Source organism: Montipora capricornis, chromosome 14 (assembly GCF_036669925.1).
Source record: "Montipora capricornis isolate CH-2021 chromosome 14, ASM3666992v2, whole genome shotgun sequence".
NCBI classification, from domain to species: domain Eukaryota; kingdom Metazoa; phylum Cnidaria; class Anthozoa; order Scleractinia; family Acroporidae; genus Montipora; species Montipora capricornis.
This window is the reverse complement of record NC_090896.1, coordinates 11,039,452-11,050,304: the sequence shown is the minus strand read 5'-3', so window position 1 is coordinate 11,050,304 and position 10,853 is coordinate 11,039,452. Positions and strand designations below refer to the sequence as shown.

The following is a 10,853-nucleotide window of genomic DNA, read 5'->3' as shown; positions in this document are numbered from 1 at the left end:
AGCGTAGAAGATTAAGGGTGATTAGGTCACATCCTTGGTTGTGATTGGTTGATTTTGATTCACTTCATTGGTTACTTTTTCAATGTCTGTCAACAATTTGAAAGTTATGCTTCAGAGTACAAGTATGTGGAGTCATTAACCCATTGACTAATGAACTGCCCCCCGTTAACAAGTAAAATCATTTAGCGTTAGACAGAGTAAAATCTGGAAAAGTAAAGTCTCACTCCCTGGGGTCATTGGACTAAATGTACAACTGTACTGTACATAGTCTCCTTCACAGCCGTTAACTGTATAAGAAAATTTCAAGGATTTTATACTTCTAACATAAATCTTAGCTACATAGCCTTTATCTTTGCTTTTTTTAACAGGTGGGGGGATTGCCTTGTGATGGTTGCTTCACAAGAGCTGCGAGAGAAAGCTCTTCTTGGACCACACTGTGATCCTAACATGACAGTTATTGACATGCAGTACTGCTTGTTGGAGCATGTTGGACAAGCAAGATACAATGGACGCATGCAGAGAGCTATCAGTTCGAACTTTTTGAAGATGGAAGCCAAATCACTTTTCCATTATCTAAAAGGTCTACGCTTGCTAGGCTTAATCACCTTGCAGGTTAGTTTGGTAACAACATGAGTAACAACATTAAACATATTAATTTTTTGTTTCATTTGGATGGGCCTCCACATGTTCATGATACAATGTAAATTATTTTTGATTAGGTTGAATTTAGTGTCAAGCAGCAGCTTATTAATTTAGCCTGTTGTCTTTGCTAAGTACCGATTTAAAAACATTGCTAAATACATCGTTATTTTTTTATTTTTATTTTAATTCCTTTATTACAAAAAACAAAAACAAAAAACAAAACAAACACACACACACACACACAAAAAACAGAGTTTCACAAGACTAACATAGTTCTAACGCTACTTACATTGCTAAAAATGAGAAGACGAAACAAAAAAGAGAATAAAAAGCACCAAATTACATACAGCACTGAATAAAAGTACATACTCTACACTAAGTTACATGAATCATTACACTAACTACAAGAGTTCGGGAGACGTTAAAATTGTTTCGGTACCGGCTACTGCTCTATCATTGGAAGCCATTGATTCCATTTTTTATAATGAAAGTTTAACTTATTATTTTTTCTCGCAATGAAGCGTTCGAAAGTTCTTTTAAACTTGGCAACTAGTGATGTTAAACTTAATGCTTTCTTGGTTAGTTTACTACGATATATGAAAAATTTACTTTCAAGGATAATATGGTTAAGTAGGACACCTCCGTGTGATGAGCCTAAAATTCCGAATAAAATGTCTTTAATTTCAAAAGAATTAACAGTTATTTTTATCGAGTTAAGCAATTCTTTCAATTCGCCCCCAAGACAACGTACTTTAACACAATAGAAGAGGAGGTGTTCTAAAGTCTCCATTTCATTTCCGCAGAAATCACACAGAGGAGATTCGACTTTTTTTAAACTTAAACAACATGTCGTTTGTATACAATATTCTGTTTAATATTTTGTATTTGAATTCCCTTAGCTTTGCGTCCAAGGTAGTTTTGTAAGGCAGTAAATATATTTTTTCCCAATCTAACTGAAAGGTATTTGTGTTGAAAATTTCGTATTTCTTTTGTGCTGTTGGGGTGTTGGATATTTTGGAAATAAGACTATCATAGATTTCTTTTGAGTCGAGCTTCTCCAAGTTAGTAATTTTTCCTTTAATATGCAAATAAAAGTCACCTGGAATTATATTTCTCGTATTTAAAGAGACAGAGAGTTTATTCGCTTTTAAAGTTTTCTGCCACTCTTGTGGAATTGCACTAAAAATACTAAAGAGTAAGAAATGTTCTATTGGCGAAAGTATTGAATGTAATGGCTCCTTGTTGGACTTTAATTCTCCCCTTGAGTCGCACAAGTCGCCAACTTTAACAATTCCGAAGTCAATCAGTCTTTGATTGTAAATTGATTTAGATTCGATACAAATAAAACGGTTATTCCAAATGACTTGGTTTGCTATTTCAGAGATTAAGAGAGGATTATCCTGGCTGAGAGAGGTCCATGCCACTAAACACTCTTTGTAAAACTCTGTGAGTGCTATAGGAAGCCGAGGATAGCTGAAATTGCAATAAAACAGGACTTTTCCCCCAACTTTTTTAAGGTAGAAATCTAAGAAGAGATTCCATGTAGCTGGCTCATGAGATAGGTACCTCTTGATGCAAATTATTCCTTGAGCCGAGATCATTGACTCAATATCGGGCATTTTTAAACCTCCTTTATCAATAGAGTTAATCAATGCTGTGCGCTTTATCTTGTCCTTTCCTTTCCATATGAAAGAATATAATAAGGTGTTAATTTTCTTTATGAACTCTTTATTTCTTGAGATAAGGGTAACTTTATATAAGATCTTGGGAATAGCAAACGATTTAATGACTTGTATTTTCCCAAGTAATGTGAGTTCTCTCCAATCCCAGCAGTTTAACAATCCTTTCAAGGATTTCTCAATTGATTCGAAATTAAGCTTGTATAAGAGCGAGTATTTTTTTGTAGAATTGATCCCTAAAATTTTTATAACTTTGCTTATTTCACTCACCCCCGATTCTGAACTGTATATTCCCGAGTAGGAGGATTTCTGTTTTGTCTTGGTTAATCTTTAATCCGGAGTATGCACCGAACAACTCTAGGGTGTCAAACAGGGCGCTATGGGATGATTTGTCACAGACAAAAGATGTCATGTCATCCACAAAAGCAACTAATTTAATTTCATTCCCGTCCACCATGATACCTTTAATTTGGCCATTGTTTCATATAGATATCGCCAGCAATTCAAGTACTATGATAAAAAGTGAAGGAGATAGTGGATCGCCTTGTCGAACACCTCGTTTGAGTTTGAATGAAGGAGTGAAAAAGCCATTATTAGCAACACAGCTGGTTATGTTCTTATAAAATGTTCTAATCCATGCTAAGAATGATGTTCCGAAACCAAAGGATTCTAATGATCTTGAAACAAAGTTCCAATTTAGAGAATCAAAGGCCTTTTCAAAGTCTATAGCGGTCATTATGCCCGGATAGTCTCGCGCACTTGTGAATTCCATGATGTCACTAATAATTTGTTCTCACTGCATCGAAGATGGTCCTCCCTTTGACAAAGGCATTTTGATCATGGTGAATAATGTAAGGTAAAACCTTTTCTAACCTTTATAGCTTTTGAACCAATTTTGACATCCACATTAACTTGAGAGATTGGTCTCCAATCTTTGAACCATCGCCTGTCTTTGTCTTTCTTCTCTATTAAGGTTATTACGGCTTGCTTTTGTGAATTTGATAGTTCACCATAAAAATAAGCATAATTAAGTGAATCCACTAATAGCGTCCCGAGTTCTGGCGAGAAAAATTTGTAAAATTCAATTGTAAGCCCATCATTCCCAGGCATTTTATTGTTACTAAATGTGGACAAAACCTTAAAACATTCTGAGTATGTTAACTGGCCTTCGCACAAATCGCGCATTGAATCAAATAGCTTGGGAATTGACGAAGAGTTCTGAAGGAAGGGACAATTTGTATAGTCAGTTCGTATTCCGGGCTTTTCATCATAAAGGTCTGAGTGGAAGTTGTATATTTCATTCATTATGGTTTTTGAATCAGTGGTCTCCTCATCGTTGTCCCGAACTAGTTTTCTTATGCAACTTTTCTTCTTATTTCTAGTTTCTAAATTCAAAAAGTATTTACTTTTTTTTCCCCCTTGCTCAAGCGATGTCGCACGGGAACGAATCATTGATTCCCTCACAATGTAATTGTACTCGTTTTCATATTCCACTTTAGCCGATGCAAGATTTGCTAAGTTTTTCTGCGTGGGCGTTTCTGCTATTTTCTCCTCACAAAATTTAAGTTTTCTTTCAATATCTTGCATATTCTTTCTCCTTTCCTTAGCTTTTGATTTACTGTAAGATATACTTTCCTCACGAATTTTATGTTCATCCAATCCCATTTAACTCTCAAGTCATCACAATAATTAATTTTGTCAAGCCACTTTGGGAAACCATCACGTAAGCACTGAGCATACAGGGGGTCTTCTAATAGGCTGTTATTGAACAGAAAGAGGGACCACGCTGTTGATCTTTTAAGCTGTTAATTTTAAGGGTTATTGCCGAATGGTCTGTTTTGATTGCTGTCACAATGTCTACATTAGCTACATCGTCTTGTAGCAAATTGCTAATAAGCCAGTAGTCTAATCGCCTTTGAATTATTGGGCTTTTTTGCCTCCAAGTAAACTTTGTAGCATCGGGATTACGGATTCTCCAAATGTCTACTAAATCATTCTTTATCAAAATATCGTCTACAAACTTCACCGATTCTTTTAGCACTGGTTTTCCACCTGAACAGTGTAGATCAGGGTCAAGAGTGATATTCAAGTCCCCGCCTAATATAATTTGTGATTGGTCTCTTGGTATTGCTCGTCACCAAGAAGTTCGGTCAATGATTGAAAGAACAAAGACTGGCTAGTGACACTATTGGGGGCGTAGATATTTACCAAAAGGAAGGGCTCATCTTGAATTGTTGCTTTGATAAATAAAAATCTCCCCTCCTTATCGGTTTGAATTGATTGCAATTTCAAGTCAAAGGATTTGCGTATAAGGATATAGCAACCCCACGACTATGGGTAGAGCCATGAGCGAAGTATATGTCTCCAGGCCATTGTTTTTTCCACTGATTTGCAATATCCTCAGTGTTGCATGTTTCTTGCAAAAAACAGATGTCGGAATTTTGCTTCATTAACCAATTGAAAACTGATTTCCGCTTTTCAAAATTTCGTATACCTCGAACGTTCAGCGAGATTATTTTAAACTTTAGGCTATTACTATCCATTGATATTTATAAAGGTAAAAACAGAAACAATAGAGCAGCAGCTGGTACTCCCATGGGTATTTGCACTTCCCAAAACAACAAGCAAAATTACTAACATTAAAACAATCATCACATCAAACATAGAGACAAAAGATTTAAACGTAGCCAGTGATAAAAGACTTATTAGCGCTACGTCGTATTGGGTCGTCTCAAGAGTACTCCTTATTTGCATAGTCCACCAGAAGAGCCCCCAATGTTTCTTTTAAAATCGATCATAACAACAACTAATAAATTGTTTTATCCAACAACGCAAAATTCAGGAAATCAAAGGAACCTTTTCTTCTTAAAATGAGCATTGTCCCTTTACCTGGATGCCACAGAGTTTTTTATGCTTGTGCATGATATGTACAGCTTCAAGAAAATTTCTCACTGTCAACAAATAAAATATAAGGTTGTGACCTACTGAAAGCTGCCCTCTTTCCTTCCTTCCTCGCCTCGATCATTTTAGGGATGAGTTTTTTCCTCCTGTCAACAACTTGTTTCGGGAGATCTGGGCCAATGTCAAAGTCACTCTCTCTGCTAAGAGTGGAACAGCGGGCGAAAATATCCTCCCGATCTGAGTAGCGGAGAAAACGTGCGATGATACCTCTGGGTTTACCGTTGTTTGGTCTTCTGCCGGTCCTATGGACACGTTGGATTTCGATTTTACGAGCATTGGAGATTCCCAGATTATTCTCCAAAAAGTTATACAAGACTTCTTTGGTATCCTCCTCTCTATCCTCACGGATGCCATAGAAACGTAAGTTTTCTCGGCGCTGGTACACTTCGTAATCCAGAAGTTGTAAACGGAGTATCTTTAGCTCCTCCTCGTTCTTTGTTATTATCTCTCCCATTTTAGCCTTATCTTCTTGGACATCTTTGTTTAAGCTTTCTACACTCTGCTCTAGATTAGTGTAGTAGTAGATACTTTCCTCAGGTCTTGCTTGACGCGAACACAATCTTGCTGAAGGGATTTGACGGTTAGGTTGATTCGCTCGACGGACTCTCGAAGTGATTGGATTTCAATTGCAATTTGATCCAATTTGACAAGTTTACTGAGAATTAGGTCCACTTTTGACGCGAAGTCTTGGGCCATATCTAAAACTGAAAGAACTGCGTCGTTTTTTCCTTTGCTTGAGGCTGCACTACACTCGACGGCGAATGCCTCGTGGCAGTGTAAGTCGTCTTCTCCCTCCTTTAAACGCTTTGATTCTGGTGAATTTGTTTCTTTGGAGGACCGATCGCTACTACTGCTACTTAGCTTTGATTTTCTTTTCACAAACGAAAAGAATTCCATGCACAATTCGAAAAAAAGAGAACTTTTGCTTGGGAGCTCAACTTCTTAGCTCCTCTGACCGTACCATGCTCGGCCCAATCCTCAATACATTGTGTTATGGTAACTAATCACCGGCAGAAAGATATGTAATAACCTCGCTATTTCCACGAAACACAATTATTTTATTTAACTGCAAACAACATTCAGTACAATCTCAGTACAATTAACTTAAGTAATACTTCTCTACACTTATCTGGCCACAGGCAAAGTACAGTGTACTGTCCTTCTCTTTGACAAAATCTCCTGAAGACTTCTTTCACAGTATCACGCTCCACGCAAAGCAACAGTACTGTAAAGTTGACAGTACATGTAGAATGCTAGAATCACACAGGAATGGGGAAATCCCTTATCACTTGTCACTTGTCACACAATATCACTTGGATATCACAGACAGGCAATGAAGTCCTGAATCACAACAACTGACTGACTGACTAGAGAGCCGCTTATACATGTATAACTATCTGAAGAGAGGCTAGAAGTTTCCAAAAGTGTCTATTTACAGCTATTACAATAAACTCTATTTTTAAACTTACGCGTCACAAACTATTTGAAACTGATGAGTCACAGTTCTAGAAAATTCTTGAAACAACACATTGCATGATATTGACCTTTGCGAACTTTCCAGAAAATTCCAATACTTCCACACTGACAATAGAAACTTAGAGCGGGAATGCAGGTCTCCACAATCTTCTAGCCATAACTTTGGCCAGGAAAATTAATTCCCATCATTTTAGGCACATGTACATGTAGGCTGGCAAAGAGTAATAAAAACTTTTACTGTATACACAAGTACATACGCATGTGGTACAGAAAGAAGAGAACTACAAGCAGTTGCAAAAAGGTTGAGACACTGAATTGAAAATTCACTTCTTCTTCCTAAAACAACTCTTCCAGGGTAAATGTAAAGAATCCGATCCCACCGACGCGTCGCCGACGTGTGTTGGTTGACACACCACCAACACAGTACCACCGCATCGGCCAACAGTACCGGCATGTCGGCCAACACACTACCGAGGCATCGGCCAACACACTACTGATGCATTGGTCGACACACTATAGACGCGTTGGTCGAAATACTGTTTCAAATTTTGTTATTTCTTTCAGTTGGAAGCAAGAACAACTTCTTAAGGAACGCCAAAAGCGTGATAACCAAATAGTGGCCATTTAAGAATGAAACACTAGTACGTACATGCACAATCTTGGACAAAACTCTTGGGAAGTATTCTAGCTTGAGCATCATTTGGCATGCACTCAAAAGTATATTAGTCCTTACCCCCTCTTCCCCTTACCAATGGTGATAATATGATGCAAAATAATGCGCAAGCCTTTGACCGTTTTTTTAGCCAACATTGGAATGAAGGGAGGGGGCAAAGTAGGAAGAATTTAATTCTTATCACACACGTACAGACAAATTAGAGCGTGAGATTTCCCAACAAGTTTTGTCCAAGATTGTACGTCTTCCTGATGTTTTGGCAAGAGTCGGTTACCAAAGGGGGAAGTTAATTTGCAAGTCGGCCGACATATTTATCTCACTGACATGTTTATTTTTTGTTCATTAGAAAAAGGTTCAGAACTTTAAACTTTTTATTGATCATTGACTTTTTAATATTTTTAATTGCAATTTTGCTGCAGTGGAAACTGTACAGCGATGTCTATCAGCAACTGCTCGAATGCTCGGTCTTTTCCGAAATTCCGGAACCATGTGAACTCATCCAAGTAGCTGGGTAAACTATGTATTCATACAGTGTATCACACGTCCACTTCAACTTCTTCTTGACCAAAGCCCACATGCCTTCGATAGTATTGGTGTGTGCACCACTGTCGGGGTCAACAAAGTTCTTGGAATGATTTACTAATAGATGGATGTATCCTAGCTGGTTGAGTGGTATGTACGGGGTGAATCTATCTGAGTAGATGACAGTTCCAGGTCGGATACTGTACAATGTATGTGTAGTGATGAGACAATGAACTAGGGTCTCTCTAGTTCGGTTGGGAACACAGAAGAGCAGCACCTTCTGCGATCCTCGCTCCACTATGCCAAATACCCACAAATCTTCTGATACTCTCCCTCCCTTGTACTTTTTCTTGTCACCAAACTTCGACTTGTCTATTTCCACAGTCTTCCCTAAGCCTCCAAGCTTAATTCCAGCATTCAGGTGGTGCTCTACCCGGAATGAGAAGAAGTGACACCTGAACAGTGCTTTCAGACTTGCAGGCACAGCATGCAGCGCGGCTAGAGACTTCCTTGGCATAGCGGAGCTGAGAATTGTCAACGAAGTGACGTACCAAAGCACCCTGGAGAGGCTGTGAGATCTGAAAAAGTCGACCCACAGTTGGCTGACGTGTTGGTGGGATCAGATTGTTTACCTTTGTCTCTTCCAGTTCATAAGAAAAGCCCCAAGGCCCCTCCCTCCTCTCTCCCCTTTTTCAATGTTGATACCCTTTAGTTTCAATGCCAAGTGGAGATGGAAACATCTTTGCTTGGGGGGAAGGGGGGTTGGGAACACGCTGACTTGAATAACATGCATTGTATGGTTATGAACAGTGAGTGTGTGTGACTCTTTTTGCAATTGCTTGTAGATCTCTGGGAGCGGGCTACGGCTGTTTAAGCTGCACAAGGAAATACAAGCGTTTATCTGCTTCTTTCTAATACAACTTCACTGTTGTGCCCGTTCCAAGAGAGATTACATGTACTTGTAAAAGTTATGCCTACATGTAGGAGTTTGCACTTCAACACAGGGTTCGCACGCACCTTGAAAGTACTTGAAAGTCCTTGAATTTGAAAATAAAAATTCAAGGCCTTAAAAGTCCTTGAAAATTGCAGTCAGTGCTGGAAAGTCCTTGAAACTTGTAGCTAATTTCATCCATCCTAGATTCTAAAGTGCCAAATATGAAAATATATGCTACTGGCAGAACATTAGCGACGCATAATAGGAAAAAAAAAACAAAACAAATAAAAACGATCATTAAAACTCTCCGAACGTCCATCAAGCGCCGAGTACATTTTCCTGTTCTTTGTTATATTCATTGCTCTGATTGGTTCAATGTCTGTAATTCTAAGAGCCAATGAAATGTTTTGTAGGCTTCGCTCTCTCCGCGAAAAGCCATGTGCCTCGAGTGCTTCCTGTTGTTTGCGTGGGTGTTGTTTGTTCGGCTATTGTTTCACGAATAAAAGATTTACAACAATGGGAAAGTGTGTTTTCAGCGACTTGTGGCTTCAGAAACCACTGTACAAAGAGTGGCTACGCGAAGTCAAGGGTGACAAACACAAGGCACGATGCATTGTGTGCATGAAGGATGTTCACATTTCAAGCATGGGAGAGTCGGCGCACACTAGCTATATGAACAGCTGCTTATCGCTTGATTTTGCAGTGCGTGGAGTCCTTGAAAAATGGAAAATGTGTCCTTGAAAGTGCTTGAAAAGTCCTTGAATTTTTAGTTAAAAAAAGCGTACGAACCCTGTCAACATTGTATATAACCTCTTCTAGTTCCTTCCCATCTAGGATTCCTGGTTGGAACACTGGTTGGTGTTTAGTGAATGATACTTTTAAATTCCTAATGCACTTTTTGCTATTTACACTGTAACTGCAATCAATCTTTTGTCCTTTGACCAAAGGTCCTTGGGCTACGTGTACTTTCTGAGCATTACTCTGACCACTTCCGATGTCATTGTATCATCTACATATTAGTCACACAAAAAAATCGATTATTCACTGGTTGGCAGAGCTAATTATTAATTATTAGTTTTTGGTAATCGAAAAGTACAGTCTCAACAGTGGAACTCTTAAGACTATTGGGTGGGGATTGCACCATAGTGATTAGGGTGACCAAGACCTTGAGGACAGCTGGTTTCACACAGAACAAACACAAGGCAGTCCTCTGCAACCTTTTACAAGCAGCCGGTGAGCGAGATTGGGCTCAGATCCTTCTTTAAGTCATCTACAGCTGTACTTGAATAGAGTGTAATGTGAAGTGCTCGATTTCTATCCCATATGAACCATGTGAGCGTTAGCCCTACTGATGGAAATGGGCCCACACAAGGACAGAGAAAAACTCCGACGGTTTTTCTCTGTCCTTGTGTGGGCCCATTTCCATCAGTAGGGCTAACGCTCACATGGTTCGTATGGGATAGAAATCGAGCACTTCACATTACACTCTGTTCAATTAACTCTGTTTAATATAAGTGCTACACGGCCAACGTTTGTATAAACGTAACCTTTCCTTGTACTGCTGTACTTGCTTTCTTTTGGGAAGCCAAGAAATGTCTGCGAGTTTCCAGATGCAAGGAAGTCGCTGTTTTTGGAGAGATGCAATGATGATCTTGCTGACAGAGTAGATGAAGAATTTTCACTGAGAGTAGCCATTTGGATATCTTAACAGGCCCACACTTTTTGGAGGAGTTGAGTTTCGTCAACAGCTTAAGAATGTGCACTTTCTGTAGTCGAGGGGCTCAGAGTCCTTGCCCTCAGGGAGCTAATGTCAAGGGGCTGCAGTTGGTGGTTCCTACAGAGGCTCAAGAAATGCCTCATCTATGTTGTTGGCAAGTTCTTGGGGACTGTTAACTGGTCCACTTCCTCAATGTCGATGAGGCTTGCCAAGCCCTTATAGTGCAAGTGCACACCACACAGACGTTTG

At 39.1% G+C, this 10,853-nt stretch overlaps 1 protein-coding gene across 3 annotated transcripts in view; it reads left to right on the top strand.

Annotated features, from left to right (window-relative positions):
* The window catches only part of LOC138033183 (general transcription factor 3C polypeptide 1-like), a 102,734-nt gene that overhangs the window by 11,882 nt on the left and 79,999 nt on the right, over positions 1-10,853 (top strand). For all 3 annotated transcript variants that reach the window (XM_068880949.1, XM_068880948.1, XM_068880947.1), the window contains one exon: positions 369-612. In XM_068880949.1, the coding sequence (XP_068737050.1) occupies positions 369-612 (244 nt within the window). The remainder of the gene's footprint in view (positions 1-368; positions 613-10,853) is intronic.